Source organism: Silene latifolia, chromosome 9 (genome assembly GCF_048544455.1).
Source record: "Silene latifolia isolate original U9 population chromosome 9, ASM4854445v1, whole genome shotgun sequence".
Classification (NCBI taxonomy): domain Eukaryota; kingdom Viridiplantae; phylum Streptophyta; class Magnoliopsida; order Caryophyllales; family Caryophyllaceae; genus Silene; species Silene latifolia.
The window spans coordinates 17,954,010-17,979,655 of NC_133534.1; the positions used below are offsets into that span (position 1 = coordinate 17,954,010).

General features: G+C 40.8%; 3 protein-coding genes across 3 annotated transcripts; 1 reads left to right on the forward strand and 2 right to left on the reverse strand.

Annotated features, from left to right (window-relative positions):
* Nucleotides 1-59: 59 nt before the first annotated feature.
* On the reverse strand, nt 60-3,733 carry LOC141599279 (cytochrome c oxidase subunit 6a, mitochondrial-like). The gene is made up of 4 exons (XM_074419254.1): nt 3,520-3,733; nt 3,266-3,381; nt 2,711-2,753; nt 60-313 (listed from the first exon to the last, which is right to left on the reverse strand). The coding sequence occupies exons 1-4, from the start codon at nt 3,635-3,637 to the stop codon at nt 276-278; spliced, it is 315 nt and encodes a 104-aa protein (XP_074275355.1). The 5' UTR covers nt 3,638-3,733; the 3' UTR covers nt 60-275.
* Nucleotides 3,734-5,130: 1,397 nt separating this feature from the next.
* LOC141599280 (tubulin alpha chain) lies at nt 5,131-8,340 on the reverse strand. The gene is made up of 4 exons (XM_074419255.1): nt 8,030-8,340; nt 6,517-6,751; nt 6,048-6,418; nt 5,131-5,931 (listed from the first exon to the last, which is right to left on the reverse strand). The coding sequence occupies exons 1-4, from the start codon at nt 8,120-8,122 to the stop codon at nt 5,275-5,277; spliced, it is 1,356 nt and encodes a 451-aa protein (XP_074275356.1). The 5' UTR covers nt 8,123-8,340; the 3' UTR covers nt 5,131-5,274.
* Nucleotides 8,341-11,177: 2,837 nt separating this feature from the next.
* LOC141600665 (uncharacterized) lies at nt 11,178-25,232 on the forward strand. Its single transcript, XM_074420907.1, has 7 exons — nt 11,178-11,379; nt 20,694-20,782; nt 21,585-21,959; nt 22,043-22,840; nt 22,931-23,222; nt 23,804-24,759; nt 24,801-25,232. Exons 1-7 carry the CDS (start codon nt 11,178-11,180, stop codon nt 25,230-25,232), a joined length of 3,144 nt encoding a protein of 1,047 aa, XP_074277008.1.
* The last annotated feature ends 414 nt before the right edge of the window (nt 25,233-25,646 follow it).

The following is a 25,646-nucleotide window of genomic DNA, read 5'->3' on the forward strand; positions in this document are numbered from 1 at the left end:
TATTACCCACTCATATATCAGTCTTTGACAATATCAATTCTTGTACAAATGTTGAGGGATGGGCCGGAAATTGAAATTTATTGGCAAGAGTAAAACCAGTATTCATGTTCACAATCAGAGTACAAAAAGAAATGAAAATCATCTGCCTCAAACGATCCATACACAACTTCCGAGGGCAAATTGAGTATTAGGCAAAAGCCATAAAAGCCTTTTACGGTTCTACCACCGACGGCCAAATCCAACATAATGTATAAGGAGCACTAGATAAAAATAATTTAATGGTGCTCTTTCACCTCAAAAAGGCCATCAGGACCTGCAAATTAAAACAACCATATCAAATGCATAGTTGTGGAAGTCCTGGAAGGATAACAAATACCACACCCATGATGAGTAACACGACTTTTAAGCTATGAACACTAAAATAAAGCGCCCCGAGTTTTAAAATGTCAAAGGAAAAACATATGGAGTTTTGTTTAGGGTTTAAAAAATATTGGACTAGACGTCAGGCAATCAGTTAATTCACGTTAACATAACAAGAGCAGTTTAATCCCATGATTACGATAATGGAAATGAGTAAACGTGATAAGAAACTAGCGTAGAAATCACCCGTTCTTCCATAACTTCATAAGAGAGATGGGTATAAAAAAAGGGCAGCCCGGTGCACGATGGCATCCCCGCTAGGCGACGGTCCGGGGAAGGGTCCCACCACAAGGGTGTAATTGGGGCAAGCCTTCCCTTGCCATTTTGGCAAGAGGCCGCTCCAAGGACTTGAACCCGTGACCTCACGGTCACAAAGCAACACCTTAATCGGTGTGCCAAGGCTCATAAGAGAGAAGGGTATACATAGAACAGAGTAATTAAATTGAGTACTGCTATTAACACTGATGGCATGTTCTTTGAAAGATAATCGACATTACATTGTAACAGCTTGTAAAAGGAACGCGGGGATTGGTCGGATACTAATGTAACATACTAACATCCCCTGTTACAATGTATTGGGATCTATAATCAATTGATGTAATGACCAACGTCCACATAATCGTCACCATATGTAAACAATAAGTACCTCCATCACAATTATAATGTCCTTATTTTGACATTGATTGTTAAGTTTGACCCCTAATTTCTCCAAATATATGCAAAGGCATCATGTTTGATTTATCAAAACAAATATTTTGTTTATTCTTTGCCTATAACTCTTGTACATTGTGACTTCGTGAGATAATTGCTGGTAAAGTTGACCATCAAAGTTTAAGAGAGACAATTAAAATGAGACAAAGGGAGTGAGATAACAATCATGGGATTGATATGTAGACATGTAGTATTATCGCATACGCGGCAACGATCAAGAAATATCGGTGTGGGACTGAAGTTTCTAAAACTTTTATCAAATATATTACATCTTCCCTTCTTAAACATGAATTTTTAAGATGATTGCCCGTGTTCAGAGTCTATATTCTAACTCATCACCCTTTTCTTCACAAATAGATACAGCGTTGCAACTTGCAAACACACACAACTGCAGTAGTAAAGACTAAAGACATGGAGATAACGCTAAAATAACGCCGATATTTTGAAATATTGCTTGATGTGGCAAAACGTCGGCATATTTTTTTAGGCATTATATAACGGGAAATAACCTAAAAGTCACTGAAATTCACGTAACATAACAAGAGCACTTTAATCCCGTGATTACATAATGGAGATGAGTAAACATGATAAGAAACTAACGCAGAGATAACTTGATCTCCCATAACTTCACAAGGGAGAGCGGTACACAGAACAAACAAAGCAAGTTAATATTTTTTTTGTTATGTAGCTATGTAAGTAATTTTGAGGGTCAAATTTTCATACACAGCAAAGCACTGGCCTTGAATGGGTATCCATAATAGGTAGATGTACTAAATCAGGCTAACAGGGATGATGGATGCTGATACTGAAATGAAGACAGCACTTAAATCCGTATACACTAATATACCTGTTAATCTGCCATTACATGTCAATATGATCTAGTGAACTATTAAATCACCCACTATTAATTTGGGCAAAGTTACACACGGAGCTGAGACCAACTCCCTTTGATCCATTGATCCTTCACGTTTGCACAAAATTTCCCTCACCCAAAAAAAAAACGCATAATAAACTATTGAGTTAGAGGGAGTATGAGGTAAATTGGATCGAACGGACAGCCATAGATGAGGCTTTAGAGAAGATATTGTGATCACAAAGGAGACTGTAGTCGAAACTCGAAACCCAAGTGGAATGACTAGATTGTAGGCCTGGAGCTATTATCCATGATTATGACGGGCACATGAGGGCATACAATCATCAACAGGTGAGGATTAAATGGGTTTTGGGAATCACAGAGGCCAAAGTGACAGAAATTGGTCTTCAAATAGTATGTCAACATGAACAAGACAATGCGATAATGATATATGCCATCTCAAGGATTAATCTGCTCAAGTCTGGAAATTACCCCTCAAATTATAACTGTGGCATTGGTAAGTCGATGTCTGTTTTAGCTACTCCTCTATGAAATAAAAAGCTAGACCCTTTCACTCAAAAGTTTAAATGCGGAAAAGCGGAGAAGGCATAAACTATGAGGTGGGGCATAAACTATGAGGTGGCAATACCAACAACGACCTAGCTAAACACAGATACGAGCTACCATTAAGTCATACAAAGTAGGAAAGAGGGTGTAAAGTCATACCCCATGGGAATTCCTTGTTGCGAATGTGCATGTGGGGGTATGCCTGCAGAAACAAATACAAAGAAATAAATTGAAACCCAAGCATTCCTCTCATACCGATAAATAAGTATTTAAGTATCAGACTGAAAAGCAATAAGAATCGCCATGCATTTAAGAAAATATGCAAAACCGCGCTCTAAACCCTATCATTCTCATAATCTACATATCCTCGTGATCTTCATAATGCAAGCAAATGTACAAAAAAGAATGCTATCAATATCACTCTCCTCACCAAATAATTTTGAAAAGATGATCTTCATTTGGGAGCACTAAAGGCTTCACCAACCCAAACAATAACAACAACGGCCATCCATGAGGTAAAGTCAATTCCACACATCCCATTGTAGACGATAAAAGCCAAATTAATCGTAGCAATTAGCGAAAGCGATAGATTTTCTCAAGGTAATGTTATCCATAAGCAAACATTCAATCACAAAAGTAACACAAAATCTCAAGGTAATATCACAAAAAGTCAAATATTGAATCAAGAAGACAAAATCTGAAGAAAAGACGGACCGGAGGCTCATCGAAATGAGGGTGACCCTTGGACAAATTCCAAACAGCCAAAGCAGTACAAGATACAATTCCTAAGTAGGTTATCTTCTCCCATTTGCTTGCTTCCTTTGCCTCATCTATTTATTTAATTCAACAAAGATCAGAGGTAGATTGAATTTATCAATACAGTAGTAAATCAAATTAGGGAAATGGGAGGATAATGTAATATGAAACCCTAATTATTGTAGAGAGAGAGAGGAGGAGGGAGGGATTACATGCTACGTCGCTGTGAGCGGAAGAAGAGAAGGAACGTTTGATAAGATCGGAAGAAGTACGGCCATGGCGGATGGAGGATTGGAGACCAGATCTGAGTTTCATTAGTGTAATCGCCATTTTTGACTGCTTTCTCTCTCTTCTTCTTTCGTTTTTGCAAATTAATGAATTTTTTTGGGAGAAGACGAAAATGGTTGAACTGTGGATAGGCTGAACAAGCTTAGGTCCGATAAAATGGGTCTGACTGATTTTTTTAGGCCCAGCCCCCAACCCTTATTTTTTGAAGTTTCGATCTTTGATCCGATCTCGTTTAAGGTCGGTTATTTTAGGTCCAGGTTTAATGGAACGGAATATAGGGCTTTCAATCTTTTATGCCTTTTTATTTAAAATTTGTAAATCAATCGAATATTTTACGCTAAAATGCCATTATAAACTCAATTTTAAGAATTATTTATATTAAATAATAGTTCAAATACGGAGTATTTATTTTATTTGATTTGATAAATTTAAAATTCGATAATCATATACTCCGTACTTAATAGCAACAAATCGTACTTTTTTGGATATTTCGGTCAGAAAACGGACCGGATCGAAAATTCGGGTTTGCTCCGGTCCAGGACCAAAACTCTTAGGTCCGATCTTCGTCCACTAAATTTGTTCTCTCGGTCATCAGTTCCGTCCAATTTTGGACCGATGCTCAACCCTAACTATGGATGATCAGTTACTCACTAGTCACTACGGACTTTAGGGCTAGCCACTTGGTCGAGTTGGTGAGATCGGGCCGTGTCAGGGGGCAGTTTGGGCTGGGGTGGAGGAGCTCGAGTTCAGCATTAGGGGAGGTATTTTGGGTCGTGCCTTGCTAAAGCTGGTAAAATTGGGCCGAGCACAGCTTGTATGGACGAACAGTTGATGTGGGTTGGCCCGACCGGGCTAGCATAATTTTTTTTTCTTTAGAACAAGCTTAAAAGGTTTAGTCGGGCAAGGACGGTGGTGTGCAGTGTCGTGTGGTTGGCCACAGGGGCCACCAAAAACTGGCCTGATGTGGCGGTCTGGGCCGAGCTACACCGTCACGTTGACCACCGTAAACTACGGTGTCTCAATAATAAACTTAGTTTAGGTTACTAACAAAAAATTGTTAATAATAAAAATAATAAGAAAATTTCAAAAAATAGTTTCAAATGTGAACTTCATTTTTGAAAGTAATATTCGTTGAAATTATCTTTCCATTGTTTTAAATTTAGTCGTATCTTTTCAAATGTCTTAAATGTAACCTCAACAATTATCTTGTTGTGGCACTTGATGAAATTAAGTTTAAAAAGAGAGAGTAAACTAGGTTGGGGTGAGTGAAGGTGGTGGAAGAAAGGTAGAACTAGAAATATAATTTTGAAATAGTTGACACAATTTTTTAGCACTAGGGACATTTTTAGAGGATAAAATCAACTTCAATGAAATCACACTTGATAAATGCATGAAAATCGTATTGACGCATTAACATTGGGTGATTAATGACTAAAAATTATGGTGCAGCCGTGCAGTAGTTATGCACGGTTAAGCGATGTTAGAATTGGCGGTAATCACAAGGATGCGAAGTTTTAAGGAGGTACATTACCAAATTACCAAATCCATAAGATTGTTTAATTCATGAGAAATTATCCACTGAAAATAGAATACGACATTACGACTGGCAAGAAAACCACAACGCAATGCACTAGTAACAACAGAAACAGTAGCAGAAACTATCAAAGTATCAAGAGCAATTAGTCCTCGTAATCAGCTCCTTCATCATCATCCTCTGCACCCTCAGCACCAACTTCCTCGTAATCCTTCTCAAGAGCAGCCAGGTCCTCACGAGCCTCAGAAAACTCGCCTTCCTCCATACCCTCACCCACGTACCAATGAACAAAAGCCCTCTTGGCATACATGAGGTCAAACTTGTGGTCAATTCTGGAGAACACCTCAGCAACACTGGTCGAGTTGGAGATCATGCAGACTGCTCTCTGAACCTTGGCAAGGTCACCACCAGGTACCACGCTTGGGGGCTGGTAGTTGATACCACACTTGAACCCGGTTGGGCACCAGTCGACAAATTGGATGGTGCGCTTGGTCTTGATTGTGGCTACAGCAGCATTGACGTCCTTAGGGACCACGTCACCACGGTACATCAGACAGCAAGCCATGTACTTGCCGTGACGTGGGTCGCACTTGGCCATCATGGAAGATGGCTCGAAGGCACTGGTGGTGATCTCGGCAACTGAGAGCTGCTCGTGGTATGCCTTCTCAGCTGAAATAACAGGGGCATATGAGGAAAGCATGAAGTGAATTCTTGGGTATGGCACAAGGTTGGTCTGGAACTCATTGACGTCCACATTTAGGGCACCATCGAACCTGAGAGAGGCAGTGAGGGATGAAATGACCTGTGGATTAAGAGAGTATAACAATATTAGACATCTGTAACCGTCTCACCATAATATTTTCATATGAGGAATAACTGCATCATGATATATATATATATATAATCAGTGTTCGTCACCTGAGAAATCAGACGGTTCAGGTTAGTGTAAGTAGGACGCTCGATGTCAAGGGACCTCCTACAGATGTCATAGATGGCTTCATTGTCAAGCAGAACAGCAACATCAGTGTGCTCCAGGAGGGAGTGGGTTGAGAGGACACTGTTGTAAGGCTCAACAACAGAGGTTGAGATCTGGGGTGATGGGTAAATAGTAAAACCCAACTTCGATTTCTTTCCATAGTCGACAGATAGACGCTCCAAGAGGAGGGATCCGAGACCAGATCCAGTACCTCCACCAACAGCGTTGAATACAAGGAACCCTTGAAGACCAGTACAGTTGTCAGCAAGCTTACGGATGCGGTCCAAGCAAAGATCAACGATCTCTTTGCCAACTGCCATTCAAATTACAAACAAAGAGATGGTTAGCAAAACAAGAGTAAACGGAACATAACAAAGTACAGCATAGAAGATATGGGAATTAAATACGCACTGGTGTAGTGACCACGAGCAAAGTTGTTGGCGGCATCCTCCTTGCCACTGATGAGCTGCTCTGGGTGGAAGAGCTGGCGGTAAGTGCCGGTCCTCACCTCATCAATGACAGTGGGCTCAAGGTCAACAAAGACAGCACGAGGAACGTGCTTCCCTGCACCAGTTTCACTGAAGAAGGTGTTGAAAGCATCATCTCCTCCTCCAACAGTTGTGTCACTTGGCATCTGACCATCAGCCTGTCAAACCATTATTGCAAACAGATTAGCATAACAAAGCCAAAAACGAAGATAACAATCAACTATTATCAAGTAAGAACTGAACTCGGAAGATTCATAAATGGCATGGCCTTAATTTACTACACATAACAGGCTTAAACGCTCAATGCTCACCCAAACACTATTGTCATTCCTTCAACAGACCCTATATGTCGACTGTTACAAGCATTCTCGTGTATAATTTGGTAGAAACGCTAGAATGAGAAACAAGAATTATTTACTCATTGTAGAGTGACCAACAAATAATACACGCGAATGCATAAGCACTACTATCTGTGATTTAAATTAACTCATATATCATCTAAATCAGCAAGTCTTTTGCTCACATTATACTCAACATTTGTACACTCAGCTGAAATTTATCATATTTCGAATAGATTGACTAATAAACTAAAAAACCTTCCACCAAATCGGTATCAATTAGTCCGAAATCAAATATCAACCTGCACTAGTTAATTATTAGGTATGTTCTGCTCATATCAGCTGATGTAATACTCATCAACAATTCAACATCTTCAGAATTTAACAACGTAATCAGATGTAATTGTTACAATATCATCATCAGATTTCAATCACCAACAGAAAACGCAAATTACTTTTATTCAAGGAATGAAGGAAATAACAACGAAACCACAGATCTGAACATTAGAAGTATAGATCTTCAAATTAATCAAATAACTAAGCACAAGTACTCAACAATTTATCAAATCAACAACGATCTAACAGTAATCAAATAAACATCAACATTTCGCAAATTCAAATCATTCAACAAACATAAAATCAGCAATCAAACATCATATACAAATCATCAAGTGCTAAACATATCAAATCAACCGCGATCTAACAGTAATCAAATAAACATCAACATTTTGCAAACTCAAATCATCGAAACAAGCGTAAAATTAAGCGATCTAACAGTAATCAAATAAACATCAACATTTCGCAAACTCAAATCATCGAAACAAGCGTAAAATTAAGCGATCTAACAGTGATAAAATAAACATCAACATCTTGCAAACTCAAATCATCGAAACAAGCGTAAAATTCAGTGATCTAACATCATATATAACAAAAATCAACGAATGCGATCATCCAATACTTAACAAAATATCGAATCTAATCAAATAACATCAACATTTCACAAATTTAAATCATTCATCAAAAATAAAAATCAATAAATCATCGATCTAACATGAAACGTAACAATAATAATCGAAATCGTTAAAGAAATATCTATACCTGAATTCCGTGTTCAAGGCAGTAAAGCTCCCAACACGCATTTCCGACCTGAATACCGGCTTGACCAATGTGGATTGAAATGCACTCCCTCATTTTCGTTGAAATTCAAACAAAAATTAAAGGAAAAAGAAAAAAGAAGATTCTAGATCTGAAATGTAAGGAGAAATGAAGAGACGGAGGCGTTTATGAAGACGCCTTTTTGGGGAAATTTGAGGAGAGAGAATGAGAGATTTGCGTTATGCGAGTAATGTTGTGGTTATGTAGGTTTTTATAGTGCAGGTATTTTAAGGTAACCTTGGTTTGTTTGGTTTACTATGGTTACAGCAAGTTTTCACAGATTAACGGTTGGGTTTTCAAATTTCAAATTTTGGAATTATCTATTTTGTGTGTAAAATAGAGTATGTCAAAGCCTCAAGACTTTGGATAATCTCACGAATAATCTTATTTTAAGATCACCTTATATATAATTGTGGACGTTAATGGGTTGTACATCTCCTATATACTAAAAGATTAACACATAAATTTTTCCGCCTAAGTGACACCTTACAATAAAATATTTGCCTTCTATTTAATTGATCTCATTATCTATATTTACTCTTATTACAAAATTTACCTCATAATTAATCATATACCATAAATATTAACGGTAGTTTTGGTCATAATCCTCCTATGTACTAAGAGAATAAAATTTATCTAAAGTTTTCTCTTCAAAGTGTTCAAACTTAAATATAGAAATAAATTAGATTTTCATTCATTAAACTAATTTTCATTAAAAATAATCTTTTCATCATCAAATTTTAAAATATACTCTTTTAATTAAAACAAAACAAAATTGGTATAAAACTATAAACACTACTATACATAAACATAAACTATTACAGTATTACCCATATTATTAACTTCGTAACGAAAAAAGGATTTATTAAAATAATTTGAGATAACTAAAAAATTTTCATAAAAAATACAGTTCAAAGAATTACTCAATTCTCTTGATTAAATTTAAGAAAATTCATGAGATATAAATCTAAAATCTATAAGTAATACAATAAAAAATAAAACTTCTATATATACCGCGCATTTGCGCGGGATATATACTAGTATACATATCAAAAGCACTAATTCTCATATTAGATGGACTATTCTATTTGAAGGTTTCAGACGGCCTTATGTGACATTTTTATGGTAAAATGTGATCATTTAATGACGAAATGTTCTAACTAATGTTTGTTGTTCATGTTACCTTTTGTCACAAAAAAAAAACGGTCACATTTGACCGTAAATGGGTCACATATAGCCGTCTAATGCATTTAGACGGAAATGATCCATCTAAAGGGAGATCAACTAGAAAGAAAGACTTGCATTTACATTTGTCATATTTTTTTAAAGCCAGAAAGATTGGAGTTTTTCATTATAGTTATATGGCTCATTAAACCATACCTATAAACTACAACATAAAACAACAAAGTACATTTATAATTTATTATTACAATAAGAGCTTAAACTATGGCTCGTGTTGACAAGCAAAGCACGCTTCTTGAAGGGACGATCGGATCTGGCCAATTTCATGAACATTTCTTTGTCTTCTTAATAAACTGAGCTTCAGAGGAGTACCTGCAATAAGACACACTTACGCCACAAGGACATAGAAAATTTTGAGTGAAGGATCTACTTTCGAGGAAAGTAGACAAATTATGTCTTGGAGATATTCATCCTCTTGGCTATGATTTTCCTTGGAAACGGTAATTCTCCTTCCCTGTTTCACTTACCTGCAATCGGACAAGAGAATACTCCAACAACTACATCTAACTGATCTAACACACCAGCCAGATGACCAACAATCCAGGCAGTCCTGCAAAACGACAAGTACGAGTAAAGAATACCCCTTTACCAAATCCCTTGTCAAGACCACAAAACTCCACTTTGTGGCAAATCCGACATAGCTCACAACATAGCCAAACCATAGTCCTTTATTTTGGAACGAAATAGTGCAAAGGGCACCAACGCCTAGTGGTGTAGCTAGGCGGGGCTAGCCGGGCGGTCCCCCTCCTTGGCGGATGAAATTTTCAAAGTTTTTAGTTAAATTTTTCAAAAAAAATTCGAGTATACCTTATGAAAATTTCGAGTACACCAAACACAAATCTGTCAAAGGAGTGAGGTTAAGAAAGAAAGGGGCCTATCCAAGATGCTGAAATGCATCATGTTGATGACGAGAATGCAAGGGTGTTGGTTCCAAGTGCGGGGGGATGGCTGGATGAGGAGGGCGAACATCAGGAGATGTATCATAGTGCTGAGGAGGACTTTGGTTCACATGGGGAGGGTTTTAATAGGCAGTCTAATGAAATTTTGATGCAATTGCAGGAGAATGATCCATATGTTCTTTATGCTGGTGAAGGTAATGTGAGTGGTGTGCTTGATAGGGATATGCGGATCCAGGAAGCTATCAGTAATAGAGTTGAAGGGGATGAGCAGTGGGCACGTTAGGATGATGAGCTAAGGGGCTTTAATCAATTTTTTGACCCCCTCTGCTAGTGGGATGCCTATCAGGTACCACTACCCTGATGGGTCTGTTCATCAGGTAGTTGAAGGAACAAACTTGAATGGTTATAATCAAGCTGCAGGAACTGATCATGGGGCTTTGAATCAAAATGAGGTTATAATCATTAGTGATTATGATTCATCCATGTCAGAGGCTCCTGGTAACGTCTGGATTGAGGATCATAATGCTGATTCAGAGTCTAATGAGGAATCATCTAAGGAAAGGTTTACTGATGCTGTCATTGTGATCTCATCTTCTGAGGAGTCTGGGACAGAAGTGACCGCTAATCCAGTGGTTATGGGGGGTACAAGTGCAGTTGATATGACTGAGCGAGAGCTGGAAGAGTTTGGTGAGCATGGGTTTGATGGGGAGCCTCCTATTTCCTTGAAGTCCGTTGGTATTGAGAAAAAGGACAAGGAGCTGCAAGCTGGGTCTTCTACTCTGCAACCACTGGAGAAGGTTTTTCAGGAAGCTAGTAGCATGGCTAGAATTCTTCTAGATATGGGTGAAGGAAGCAAGAAAGGAAAGACTAAGCTATTTAATATCCCTGCTATTGGCTCCAAATCTAAACTGATTGCTGAGGTTTCATAAGGAAACATCTCTGATGGTTTCATGGGGTTGGCTGATGCATATCATATCTCTGATCTGCAATTGACCCATAGGGAGGAAATAAGGATGGCCAGAAAGAGGAAGTGCAACACTGATGTTGTGGAATATATCGTGCCTGAGAAGGCAAAGGAGTCTCTGGAAAGTGCTAAGGAGTATTTGAGGCAGCTTGCAAAGAGGAGCTGTGAGGGGGACGGAATTTTGGCTGGTAGTGTAACACCCCCATACTCCAAGTGCCTTACCAGGACCACTCAGGTATGAAGGTATTACCATCTCGGTTACCCGAGGCAATGATAATCAAATAAACAATAAAGAAACAACGTTTAAATAGAAATACTTAGTTAAAGGTTACAATCTCGAAACCAAAACCAAAAGTATAATACATGATCTCAAACTGATGCATCGTTCTAATCGAAATGTAAAGAAACTACTAAGCTACAAAGCGGAAGACTTCTATCCTCATATCGTGGCAATCTCGGCTATCCCAGACTCATCTCATACCGCTCAATATCGCTCACCATCCCCGAATGGATCACCGCAGTTTACAAAACAACAATCGGGGTCGATACTAATCACACAACTCAATATATATCAACAATAAGATAAACAGACAACTTAATTGTCACACACACACAATCACGCCAATCCCAATCATCTCATTCATCGATCGTCCCTTTGGACCAGCCCCTCGCTAGTGGGGGACCGCAGCCGTACCCACCAAATCCCCGCTCCTCATAATGAGCGATAACCCTGTCCATTAATGTGCACATCCCTTCTGTGGCGGGTTCCACAGAAGGTTAAACTAGGGCGTGAAGCCACTCCCGCAAGTGACCTCACTCAGCCGAGGACACGCCTCGAGAACCATAGACAACAATCACAGTCACAATCACAACCGTCACATTACAATTACTATATCAAACAATCAGTCTCAACACATCAACAATCATCCCATTATGGGACTAATGCGAGTAGAAATCCTACCCGGAAAGCACACTATCGAGACGGTCTCTACCGCTGTATCAAAAAGCTTCATCTACGAAACCTCCTCCTATCATACAACATGCAAATGCTACCAAATCACATACTACTCAAAAACCCCCAAATCCCCATATTAGGGTTTAACCAAAACAAAGGAAAGACAACAAAAAGGGTACATAGATCTTACCCTCGATGCAAGGATCTCAACGGTATAACCAACAATGAGAACCGACCTTCCAAACTCTGGGATTTGCTAACGATGCGATTAGGATTAAGAACGTACATTTTTTCTCTCTTTAACAGTAAATTAGGTTTTGCAAAAGTGTTTAGAATAGTGACGACGAAGGTTATATATCTTAATCGCATAATTAACAAAACCCGAGAAAAACTCCCCAGAAATCGGCTTTTACTCGATCGAGTACCCAAGGTACTCGATCGAGTACCCCCTTACTCGATCGAGTATCCTAGTTACTCGATCGAGTACCCATCAGGTCAGAAACTTTTCTAAAACGCAACTTACCCTTACTCGACAGAGTAAGGCCTACTCGATAGAGTACCCGAAGACTCATAAATACGGAGTATTACAGGTAGAAAGTAAAGTACACGTTATGGCTTTAGGGTGAGTGTTCAGGATGTTGTTAGTGTAATACTCAGGATATTCAGAGACCCTGTTGACCGACCCTGTTGACCAAAACGAACAGTAGGGATGAATGGGTGAGGGATCAGGCTTATAACATGAACTTTATAGGATTGTTTACTCGACCTAGCAGAGGCTACTCGGCCGAGTATCACCTATACTCGACCGAGTAGAGCCTACTCGGCCGAGTACTCTAGTACTCGACCGAGTATGGCTGCTGTCGACGAGTTAATATAAAACGCAAGTTCGCGAGATTCATTTCATTTCTCATTCCCTCGACAGTTCCTCTTTCTCTAACTCTAGCCTAAACCTTCGCCATGGGAAGGACGGGATTCGCTTAGGAAGGATGGCGTGCGTGGTTGTCGTCTATGTCACCGTCGATGCGTTTTGTTAGGTAAGTCTCTGCCTTGTGTTCTTTTGGGTAGTTCATTGAGGATAGTTGTGTAATAGGAAATGGTTATCATTGTAGGATGCGTACTGGAGTCCTGCTTGGCTGTATATAGATGTCTCACATGGTTGTGACGAGGTAGGTTTTCCTACTCAATACCGTTAATTGATTGTGATTGTTATTGTTCCATATCTATTGTTATCTGCTGATCATAGGTGTTTGGGCGTTGTTGCGACGATGTTGGTGTGGGGGTGTTGTGACAGCTGTGGTGCTGTGTGTGTTGTGATTGTAGTGGAGTCACTTGCGAGAGTGGCTTCACACCCTAGTTCGCCCTATGTGGAACCCGTCATGGGAGGGGATGTGCACATTAAGGGACAGGGATTGTTAGTCGCTCGTTGATGAGTTGGACTAGGTGGGATGGGCTGCGGTCACCCACTGGCGGTGAGGATTACCTGTTGCGATGGGTAATCTGGCAGGGCTACTCACTTCGGTGTGTAGTCGGTTACGGTGCGAGATCGGGGGACTGGGTTAGAGGATGATCAGCTGGTTACATTGCTTACCTGTTTTACATTTGATTAGTCGGTACTGACCCCGTGTTGTTTTGTGGTATCTGCGGTGATCCATTCGGGGATGGTGAGCAGTTGGCTTAGCAGGTACTGTTGATTGTGGCTACTAGGATTGGAGGGATCGAGTCATCACGCTACCAGTCTAGAAGAGCTGTGTCATGAGTTGTTGTAATCATTATCTTTGGTATAAGAAGTTTGTATTGAGTCGTATTATATAAGGTACATTAATATTTTATAATTGTTCTTTTATTGTCTGATTTGATCTACTTCCTCGGGAAACCGAGATGGTGACACCGTCATACACTGGAATGGTCCTTGGTAAGGCGTTCTGGTGTGCGAGGGTGTTACAAAGTGGTATCAGAGCCGACGATTTTGGAACCTAAACCAATGAATCTAATGAATGTAGGGTGTCAATTAAAATGAACCTGGTGTATGTGCGTTGGGAGCACCAGCCGATGCTAGATTTTGGGTGAGTAGGCGCCCTCATTTCAAAATCATGGCCCCATCGAACTTTAGCCAGACACGGGAAAAAGGGTAGCTAGTAAGAGTCGTTGATTGCTTAGTGATGGTTGTTGTGTGCATCTATGTTTATGATAATGTGTGTCAAGGTGTGTGTGGAAAAGTTTAGAGTGGGTGATGGAATTGTTGCGATGTGCGACCAGAGGTAAGTCAATCAATTTGTTTGACGATGAGTGCGTTGTGTGTTGATTGTTGTCTTGTAAATGTGGTTAAGGTGTATACCTTGTGATTAGCGGAATCTGTGATGATGTGGTATAGGAGCTAACCCTTGCAGGTACAGTAATTAATTGCTAAGTATGCTAAAAGGTGTAATGTAATCGTTTTATAGCAAAGTGAGGAATGAAGGTAGAAATGATGATCGAATTGATAATGGATGTACAAAATTCGTGTTGACATGTGTTTATGTGGTAGGATAAGCTCTAACAGTGACGAGCCGATTACACGGAACTCCGAACTATGCTGTTTGTTTTGCAGGAACAAAGAAAAGTTCAATTCCGTCTTCATTCTTGAACACTCGACCGAGTAGGAATTTGTACACGACCGAGTAGACGATACTCGGCCGAGTATGAAGGTACTCGACCGAGTGTCTATTTTGGTGACTATTAAAATCGCTACTGTTCTTGAAAACTCGACCGAGTAAGAGGAATACTCGACCGAGTATTCGACACTCGGCCGAGTATGCCTAATACTCGACCGAGTATTGCTGTAGCGGGACTTACACGGGTTATACAAAAACCCTATTTTCGTCCCATTCTTTCTTATTTCCGCCTCCCATCTTCACATCTCCTTCTCTCTAAAACTCCATATTCCTCCTTCCTCAAGCTTTTGGGTAAATTCTTGGTGTTCAACTTGTTCTTACTTGCCCCAAATCAGTTTAAGGTAAAGTCTTAACCCAATTTCTTCCTTTGTTTTCAAGGTTATGGTATGATTTTATTATTTTCTCGAAATTTCTCTATGGGTAACTGAAATTGAGTTTTATTCATGTTATACTTTTGATCTAACTGTATATAAACCTCGATTATACCGTTATTTGAGCAATTTCTTGATTTAAGTTGGATTTTGAGTTCTAGGGTTTGCTAAAATCGACATACCTTGTCCTTTGCTTGATTATCATACTGTCTTAAGCCTCTTGATGTTGAAAAAAAGTGTTTTTGAGTAAAGAAGTGGTGTTTGAGTAAACTACTTAGTGATTTGCTGAGAAATTGTCTTAAAAGTTCGTCTCAAAATTTTCATACAAGTAAAAACAGTCCATCTTTTGAAAGGTTTTGGTGTGCTTAGAATCTTTGTTAAAGCCTTGTCTTTTGCAGCATGGTGAAAACCAGAGGTCTACCCAACAAGAGGACCCGTCCTAACGTCCAACTTGAGACGGGTTAGTCAAGCGGTGGACCCGTGGTTCCACCGGTGGAGGCATATCCATCGGTAATTTTCTCTGATTTCAAGCAACGCAAGGCCTTTGTAGCCTTGATGAAACGTCCTTTCCGACCTACTCGGTGTGTGAACCCCGAGATTTTAGAGACCTTGGGGATTAGGGGAGATATAATTCATATGTTTGAGATTTTGGGAATGGAGGGGTTATATCACTTGAGGAAGAAGTCCTACCCCCATCTGACCTTAGAATTCCTGAGCTCTTATGAGTATGATAAGAAGGAGAAGATCGTCTCCTTCCGCCTCATGAATGAGGATCGTGAGCTGACTTTGGATGAGTTTGCGGGCCATCTGGGTTTGGAGGAGGAGGGGACGGGATACCTGAGTGATGCTGCTAAGAACAGTGGTGCTCCTCTTTACCTTCCTTTCTTGACTAGCCGACCTGCCCCTAGTGCCAGTGCTATGCTGATTAATGATGTGCAGCATGTTTCCCTTCGTATGTTCCTGAGGATGATGACTTGTTTGTTGTATGCGAGAGATGATGTGAGTAAGCTTAATTCTCATGAAGTCATGTTACTTGTGTCTTACCTTAACTTGCACCGTAGGAAGCCGGTTTATTATAGTGCTCCAGGGATAGTGTGCTTTAGTTTGGAGCGTATGGCACAGTCTGAGACCCGACACATTGCTTGCGGGGCCATAGTGACCCGCCTAGCTCAGCGACTGGCTGATTTTGAGGCCCCACCTGAGGGGGGTGAGTATGTAGAGATTGTTCCTACCATGGACGCCCAGTATTTGCGTCAGAATAGGTGGTTAAGGAAGTTGGATGACGGGTCCTATGCCTAGAGGATGAGGTGAACTATGTGGATGGTACTTCCTGACCCTGTCCATCTCCCTGTTGTTGACCATTTGGCTGAGTGGGAACCCTGTGCCATACCTAGGCCTGAGCCCCAGACCTATCTGATTGATCCTACCATTCTTTTGGACCTACCTGAGCCGGTCACCGTACCTGAGGGACAGCAGCAGGCACCTCCTCCACCTCGGGAGCGCCGTAAGGTTAGGCAGTCTAGGGCAGACCCGGTTGTACCTGAGCCCTCTTACTCCGCCCCTGACTTCTACCCTTACCAGTACTCGCCCTACCCCACAATGCATGACCCCAGGATGCAGCCGAGTGACCTGGCTGAGCGGATCTCCACTACTTTGGTGCTCCGCAACATGCATGAGATGGCCCATAACCAGGGCATAGGGACACGCCTAGCACAAACACTGTCCTGGTGGAGAGGACCGGGAGTGGACACGAGAGTCTTCCACAGCTACGGAGTTGATCCTGGTTACTGGAAGCCACCGGAGGAGACAGAGTTTGGCTGCCTCGCGGGACGATGAGGAGCCAACTACGGCAGCCAGCTAGGAGGGGATTACTCAGCAGCAGCAGCTTTCCAGGAGCGGGGAGTTGGTGCGGTACTTTAAAGTGCAGTGGTGGTGACGATGACATGGAGGAGGGTCCTGACTTTTGACCCTTTTGTTATATTTCTTGGATTATTTCCGTTGTGTGGGACTAGTTTCTTTTGCGTTGGATGTTATTTTCGGGATTTATTATTTACTGTTGGATGACTGTACTCGTCCATAAGGCCGTTATTTACTTTAGCTTATCATGTGGAGACGTGTTGGATTTCGTTATGTTTGGTACTATTGTAGGGAGTTTGGTTGCAGGATGAGTCGTGAATGCATCGTGTGAACTGCGTCAAAATGCTCTCTGCTTGTCGTAGCTCGACCAAGTATAAACACTACTCGACCGAGTAGAGCTTACTCGGCCGAGTACCCAAACATACTCGACCGAGTAGATACTCATACTCGGCCGAGTGTTACTGTTACAGGGACGTTAGGTGTTTGATAATTATGTCTTGTAAGGTTTATGTGAACATCGGTATGATTAGGGGTGCTTCATAGTGCCGTTTAGTGTAATCGATGGCCCAAAAGATGGGCTATGATCACGTCACAGGTATGCAATTGCTTAGATCACATATTAATTTGTGAATGTTTAAGTTATATGGCAGTGGTTGACATCAAGGAACTTAAATTGTTCAAGGTGGTACATGAGTCTTTAAATAATATGGGAATGTAATACAATACCCAGACGATGTTGTAGCTGTCACCAGTCTTATACGTGTATATGTTTGGTTACAATTATAGCAAGTTCAGCTGGATGAGTGAAACTAGCGGTCGGTATATGACTAAAATGACAAATTAAAGAATAATGCTGCTAGCAATCGATAACACCATATTTCGATATATATATATATATATATATATATATATATATATATATATATATATATATATATATATATATATATATATATATATATATATATATATATATATATATATATATATATAATTCTTGATTGCCATATTATTCTGTTGCTATGGGTCACAAATGAGTAATGTCGTAGGTTAAGTTTTATAGCATGAGTCTAAGTCATTTCAGTCGGTGAGTAATGTTATGGTTCGGACGTATGTGTTAATTGTGGGTGTGGGAAGTGATTAGTGGGGAACTTCGGGGACGAAGTTCCTTTAAGAGGGGAAGAGTAATGTCGCGGAAACAAATGTTTAATTATGCCTATAATACTGGAAGTCACATGTATGTATGTATGTAAGTATTCAGAATTACATTCACGTTACAGGTTAGTTACACTTATGTTTCCTTGAAGCTGTATCTACGTTACGGTCAAGTGACATGAATGTGGGTTGAACCACTCTGTATGGGTGTACGGAATGTGTACTTTTGTGACGTGTACTGTACTGTTATGGGCGGGTATTGCTTTGTAGTTGTGTATTGTTGCTAGTCGCTGTGTTGCTTTGTAGTTGTGTATTGTTGCTAGTCGTTGTGTTGCTTTGTAGTCATGTATTGTTGTTAGTCGTTGTGTTTCTCTTAACAAGAGGGTACTTATGAATTCATTATTTCCCGTAACTTTTGTGTGTGATAGTTGATGGCCGGTATTATTTGGAAGAATAGTTGTGATGGATGATTGTTGTTTGAATAATGTGTTGTGGCGGTAGTGTCAGGATGGTTTGAGTTCGTACGCCTTTAGGTAGGTGGATGGTGTCACAGTGCGGGACCCTGAGGTGAGCGGAGTGTGGGCTGAACTTCGGGGACGAAGTTCTTTTAAGGGGGGAAGACTGTAATACTCAGGATATTCAGAGACCCTGTTGACCGACCCTGTTCACCAAAACGGACAGTAGGGATGAATGGGTGAGGGATCAGGCTTATAACATGAACTTTATAGGATTGTTTACTCGACTTAGCTGAGGCTACTCGGCCGAGTATCACCTATACTCGACCGAGTAGAGCCTACTCGGCCGAGTACTCCAGTACTCGACCGAGTATGGCTGCTGTCGACGAGTTAATATAAAACGCAAGTTCGCGAGATTCATTTCATTTCCCATTCCCTCGACAGTTCCTCTTTCTCTAACTCTAGCCTACCTCCCTCTTTTATCACCCCATTTCTACACACTCTCATGAATATAGCCTAAACCTTCGCCATGGGAAGGACGGGATTCGCTTAGGAAGGATGGCGTGCGTGGTTGTCGTCTATGTCACCGTCGATGCGTTTTGTTAGGTAAGTCTATGCCTTGTGTTCGTTTGGGTAGTTCATTGAGGATAGTTGTGTAATAGGAAATGGTTATCGTTGTAGGATGCGTACTGGAGTCCTGCTTGGCTGTATATAAATGTCTCTCATGGTTGTGACGAGGTAGGTTTTCCTACTCAGTACCGTTAATATATTGTGATTGTTATTGTTCCATATCTATTGTTATCTGCTGATCATCGGTGTTTGGGCGTTGTTGTGACGATGTTGGTGTGGGGGTGTTGTGACAGCCTAGGTTGCACCAAAACGGACACGGACACGGACACGACACGGACACGTGACACGGCATCCCATGAAATTTAGGACACGGGACACGTTATTTAAATTTAATAAAATATATATTTTGTAGTTATATATGTGTGATTTTATTTTTGAAAAAGTACTTGATATTAAATTTAAATAAATGAAGGTAAAATTTGACGTTAAATATAACTTAATCTCATTTCTAAAACCAAAAACTAACTTATAATCAATCTATTTCGACATCTCATTACTTGTCTAAAGAACATCATCTGCCCACCAAATTCAACCATATAATATTTCACGCCATTTACCTTAAATTCAACTTTCCGTATGAAGGTGTGTCTAAATACCATAGACACGGCTCAAAATACCATGGACACGCGTTGGACACGTGCCCAAATAAAAGATGAAAGTTAGACACGGCCTTACAGGTGTCCGACACGTTTTGACGTGTGTCCGACGAGTGTCGTGTCCGACACGGGTATCCGACACGGGAACACCGATTATGAGGAGTGTCCGTGCAACCTAGGTGACAGCTGTGGTGCTGTGTGTGTTGTGATTGTGGTGGAGTCACTTGCGGGAGTGGCTTCACACCCTAGTTCGCCCTCCGTGGAACCCGCCACGGGAGGGGATGTGCACATTAAGGGACAGGGATTGTTAGTCGCTCGTTGATGAGTTGGACTAGGTGGGATGGGCTGCGGTCACCCATTGGCGGTAAGGATTACCTGTTGCGATGGGTAATCTGGCAGGGGCTCACTCACCGGTGTGTAGTCGATTCTCGTGCGAGATCGGGAGATCGGGTTAGAGGATGATCACCGGTTACATTGCTTTGTTTTACATTTGATTAGCAGATCGACCCGTGTTGTTTTGTGGTATCTGCGGTGATCCATTTGGGGATGGTGAGCAGTTGGCTTAGTAGGTATTGTTGATTGTGGCTGCTAGGATTGGAGGGATCGAGTCATCACGCTACCAGTCTAGAAGAGATGTGTCATGAGTTGTTGTAGTCTTTATCTTTAGTATAAGGAGTTTGTATTGAGTCGTATTGTATAAGGTACATTAATATTTTATAATTGTTCTTTTATTGTCTGATTTGATCTACTTCCTCGGAAAACCGAGATGGTGACACCGTCATACACTGGAATGGTCCTTGGTAAGGCGTTCTGGTGTGCGAGGGTGTTACAGTTAGGATTGATTCAAGTGAATCATCATCTTACTCCGTTAATGGAGCTGTTGCTGATGCTGGAGTTGATACTTTTGATGGCTTTGCGGAGGTTGGGCCTTCACAACCTCCTTTATCACCATGATTGGCCTTGTATGGAATTGTAGGGGTATCAATAACATGCTCGCCCCTACAATTCCGAAGATAAGGGCGTTACTAGATAGTAAGTATTATGATTTTCTATTTCTAATGGAGACTAAATGTAATGCAAATAAAGTATTCCCTATGTTTGGAACGTTAGGTTTTGTGAAATATTTTGGGGTGGGCGGTAGGGGCATCCGGTGGTTTATGGGTGGGGTGGAAAAGGGAGGCGAAGATGGATCTTGTAAGGGCTTGCAAGAACTTTATCTTGCTTTTGGTAAAGAAATATGATGGTCTCTTTTGGTATCTTGAGCTTTTTTATGGTGCCCCGGAGTTAAATTTACGTTCTTCTGTTTTGAGTGAGTTGGATGCATGGATTGAGACTTGTACATATCCGTATCTTATTATTGGGGATTTCAATCAGGTGGATTGTTTTTTGGATAAATGGAGTTGTAGCCAAAATTCTATTAGGGGAGCAAAAGAATTTATTAACTGGAAACTTAGGAATGAATTAATTGATGTACCTTTCAAGGGGTCGAGATACACTTGGTGTAACAATCGCAAAGGGGATAAAAGGGTATATGAGAGGATAGATAAGGCTTTAGGCTCCAAGGACTGGCTTATTTATTTTCCAAATACGGGTATTAAACACTACCCCATTCAAATATCGGACCATGCCCCGATTGAGCTTGATTTACAACTTACTGGGTGTGGGGGGGAAAAGACCATATAAAATGGATGCTTGGGTGCTTGATCATGATGAATGTTTGCAGGGGATTCGTGTGGCCTGGAATTTTGTGGTGGTTGGTTTCCCGGCTTATCAAGTAGCTCGGAAACTTGCAAGGGTACGAACTACTACAAAAAAGTGGGCTCTGGATAAAAAGGATGAGTGGAGGAAGGTTTGGGATGATTTTGAAAAAAAATTGAAAGAAGGTATAAATGTGGATGTTACGGGTAGAGGAGATGAGGTGTACACACGGGCAAATGAGGAAGTTAAGGCTTTTGCGAGTGCAAATGCGATTTTATGGAAACAACGTGCCAAGATGCGGTGGATAGTAGATGGTGATACATGTACAAAGTTCTATTTCAATTGGCTTAAGGGGAGGAAAGGAAGAAATTATATTCATGGTCTAAAAGGGGATAATGGTGTGTGATTTATGATCACAATCTTGTAAGTTCTGAATTCCAAAAGAATTTTAAGGCTCTTTATGCTGCTTGTGACGGAATTCAGGATGTTGTGGAGTGGAGAACGGTGGCCTCCTTTGATTGGATTCTCGCCCATGTTAAAAGGAGTGTCTCGAATGATGATGCAGATCATCTTATTAAGCCTTTTACAGCTAAAGAGGTTAGTGGTGCAGTTTTTCAGATGAGAGCTTTTAAGCCGCCGGGGCCGGACGATATTCCTGCGTGTTTTTTCCAGAAATGTTGGCCTTTGGTGAAGAAGGAGGTAACTAAAGCTGTGTTATCTATTTTGAATTCTGGTCGAGTCTTAAGGGAACTTAATAGAACTTTTATCACTCTTATACCTAAGACTGACAACCCGGGGGGTGTCTCGGACTATAGGCCTATAAGCCTTTGTAATGTTTTCATGCGCATTGTGTCTAAATGTATTACAAATAGAGTGGCAAAGGTTATGGGGTCTCTGGTGAGTGAAGCACAAAATGCCTTCATTCCTGGGCGTCACATTAGTGATAATATTCTTCTTGCTCATAAGACTATTCATCGTATCCTGAGCCATAAAAAAGGAAAATATGGCCGGTGTGTTTTTAAGGCTGACATGAGTAAGGCATATGATAGAATCAAGTGGGATTTTTTGGAGGCGGTCCTCATTCGTTTTGGTTTCCCACAAAGATTAGTGCACCTTATTATGAATTACGTTACCACGGTCTCTTATAAGGTCCTGTTTAATGGTTCTCCATTACCTCGCTTTCAACCGCGCTGTGGGTTGCGCCAAGGTGATCCGTTATCTCCCTATCTTTTTATACTATGTATGGAGGTGCTTGGAGGGCAGATTGAGTTTGCGAAGGAGGTGGGGCTTCTGAAAGGGATCACATTGTGTTAGCAGGAGAAACCCATCACACATTTATTTTTTGCGGACGATTCCGTATTTTTCTTTCAGGATAAGGGACAAGCGGCAGTTAATTTAAAAAGGATTATGGATGATTACTGTGATGCATCAGGACAAAAATTGAATTTGGATAAATCAGGCATCCTCTTTAGTCCAAGTACGACCTTAACAAAGGTTCAAGAGATCATAAGTGTTCTTCGTCTACGATCTACAAATGGTATTGGGAAGTATTTGGGGATACCCGCTGAATTTCAGGAGTCCAAGAAGGGAATTTTTTATTATCTTCTTGATTATGTCACTACACGCATCTCTTCGTGGAATGGAATTTTCTTATCGCCTGCAGGTAGACTTACCCTAATTTCTTCAATCCTATCAAATCTCTCTAATTACTTTCTATCAGTCTTCAAAATTCCGGTAAGTGTGGCAACAAAGCTCAATTCTCTGTTGGCACAATTTTGGTGGGCTGAGTATAATCTGGGGAAGAAGCTACATTGGTGCAGTAAGAATTTTCTAATTATTTGGTTGCCATATTTTTTGAAAAATGGGGGAATTAGAAGTTCCCATGAACTTCCAATGCCTACATGATGTAGGAATTGGCTTACCTACTCCCCCAATGGTAATTGGAAGTTCCCATGGAATTTAATTCCTACATGAGCAACCAAACACTATTGTCAAATTCACCCGAATTGGATGCAGGAACTTAATTCCCATGAAATTGAAGTTCCTAGGAAAATTAAGTTCCTTGATCAACCAAACGACTCCTAAGTCTTCCAAAGAGCTCGGGAGGTTTGGGTATTCGAAATGTTGGGTGCCTTAATAAGGCTCTGCTTGCTAAACATGGTTGGAGACTTGTCTCGGGCGATGATTCTTACTTTAGTAAAATCTTCAGACGAAAGATATTTGGAAATAATATTTTTGTTGAAGGAAATCGTCCTAAATATGGAGTGGGTTATTCATGGGGGGTTAAAAGTATTATATATGGTATGGAGCTGATCCTGGAAAACATCGGTTGGAAACCGGGACTGGAATCTTGTCTTAATGTGTGGAATGCAAAGTGGGTGAATGGGGCAACGCCTGAACCGAAGGATCGGTTTCTTGACTTTGCCTTCCTTTTTCTAGGGAGCCTTCAAGTATGTGAGTTATGGAATAGAGATTTGACTTGGAATGCTCCTCTAGTGCGTGCATTCTTTAAAGAGAATGATGCGGAATGGATAATGGCAACAACGTTATGTAAGTCTTGGAAATATAATGAAGTTTTTTGGCCTCTCACCAATGATGAAGTTTATTCGGTGAAGAGTGGGTATGGAATCGCTTTTATGGAGCATTTTGAGAAAAGAGGTACAATAAAAGATAAATCTAGGATTACCATGACAGGGAGGGGCTTTTGTAAGTCACGTCTATGGAGCTTACCTGGGCCGAATTTATGGAAAATTTTGATCTGGAAAATCGTTACAAACACCCTTCCAGTAGGTTTTGAATTCCAGAAGCGACAGATTGAAGGGAACCATACTTGTCGGATGTGTTTAGGGGATCAACTCTACAGTGAGACAATGGAGCATATCTTTAGGGATTGTGGTTTGGCATCTAGGGTTTGGGCGGGGTCGGAATTAAGAATCCGGGTTGAAGGAGCTGCGATGATTCCGCTTAGTGATTGGATCATAAATTGGCTCCGGTATTTGGAGACTCTGGAGGAGGGGGAAATGAGGGTTCTTGTCTTCCTGGCAATGTTATGGGGTCTTTGGATAACTCGTAACAATGCGGTCTTCAAAGGTAATTGGGTTATGTCGCGATTACTCCTTCAGTTTGTCGCTAACAATGTCGAGGTTTGCTTACAATCTATGCTAAAGGAGAAGGAGTACAATGAGAAGGTGCAAAGACAGGTGAATAGACCAGTAGGAGGTGATGATATGATGTCTATTAGGATGGGCATCCTGTTTACATGGTTGGTAGGCGGGGTCAGTGCAGGGGAATCCGGGTTAAGGTTGATGCTGGTTGGTTAAAGAATTTTGACGCGGCAATAGGGTGGGTGGCTTATAATGGGTATGGGGTTATGATTGAGAGCGGAAGCAGGAAAATAGCGACAGAATCAGCTTTGCATGCAGAGGCCTTGGGTATCTCCGAGGTTATTCATTGGGCTGTTGGTAAAGGCTTCCTCCATCTGGAGGTGGTGACGGATTGTCTGCCCCTAATTTGTCAGATTGCAGGTTATGCAGGAGTGAACCATGTCATCAAAGGCATGCTGCAGGATTTCAAGAGTCTTTATGCTTGTTTTCATTGTCTAAGTTTCTCTTATATTGCGAGGAACCTCAATTCTGTAGCACATGGCCTTGCTTCTCGGGCCATGAGATTGTAAAAACCTTCATTTACAGTTGCAAAAAAAAAAAGGGGGTAAAAAGAGATGTGACCATCGCCGACCTATGGACCCATCTCCGGTGATTAGGTAGGGGAAGTAGGGTGGGCTATATGTGGAAGGTGGAGGCGGCAGGACAATTAGGAGGATTTTTTAGGGTTTTTGTTTTTGAGAGAAGTCAAACGTAAAAAATAAAAAAAATGTGAAGAGTTTATTAGACTAGAAGAAGCTATTAAGAGAGTATGATAGATTGATCTTACATGCCACAATTACTGGACTGCAGATCTAGGCCTCGATCACTCGAGGAGAGGAGCAAATTCACATTATTATAGTTGATTCGGAAGGGCCAAAGAGCGAGCATATGTAAAGTAACCACTCCACCAAAAACCACCAGTCATGTATGTTGCTGTGGAGTTT

What these genes read in the sequence shown, in the direction of transcription:
- LOC141599279 (XM_074419254.1), bottom strand. Translation starts at nt 3,637, where the DNA reads ATGGCGATTACACTAATGAAACTCAGATCTGGTCTCCAATCCTCCATC. An exon ending in CGCTCACAGCGACGTAGCAT is followed by an intron (nt 3,382 to 3,519) that starts GTAATCCCTCCC and finishes TTAAATAAATAG; the next exon opens with ATGAGGCAAAGGAAGCAAGC. An exon ending in CAACAAGGAATTCCCATGGG is followed by an intron (nt 314 to 2,710) that starts GTATGACTTTAC and finishes TTTAATTTGCAG; the next exon opens with GTCCTGATGGCCTTTTTGAG.
- LOC141599280 (XM_074419255.1), bottom strand. Translation starts at nt 8,122, where the DNA reads ATGAGGGAGTGCATTTCAATCCACATTGGTCAAGCCGGTATTCAGGTC. An exon ending in TGCTCGTGGTCACTACACCA is followed by an intron (nt 6,419 to 6,516) that starts GTGCGTATTTAA and finishes TTTGAATGGCAG; the next exon opens with TTGGCAAAGAGATCGTTGAT. An exon ending in TGAACCGTCTGATTTCTCAG is followed by an intron (nt 5,932 to 6,047) that starts GTGACGAACACT and finishes CTTAATCCACAG; the next exon opens with GTCATTTCATCCCTCACTGC.
- LOC141600665 (XM_074420907.1), top strand. Translation starts at nt 11,178, where the DNA reads ATGGGGTTGGCTGATGCATATCATATCTCTGATCTGCAATTGACCCAT. An exon ending in GGGGGACGGAATTTTGGCTG is followed by an intron (nt 11,380 to 20,693) that starts GTAGTGTAACAC and finishes AGGGTGTTACAG; the next exon opens with TTAGGATTGATTCAAGTGAA. An exon ending in AGATTGAGTTTGCGAAGGAG is followed by an intron (nt 22,841 to 22,930) that starts GTGGGGCTTCTG and finishes TTTTTCTTTCAG; the next exon opens with GATAAGGGACAAGCGGCAGT.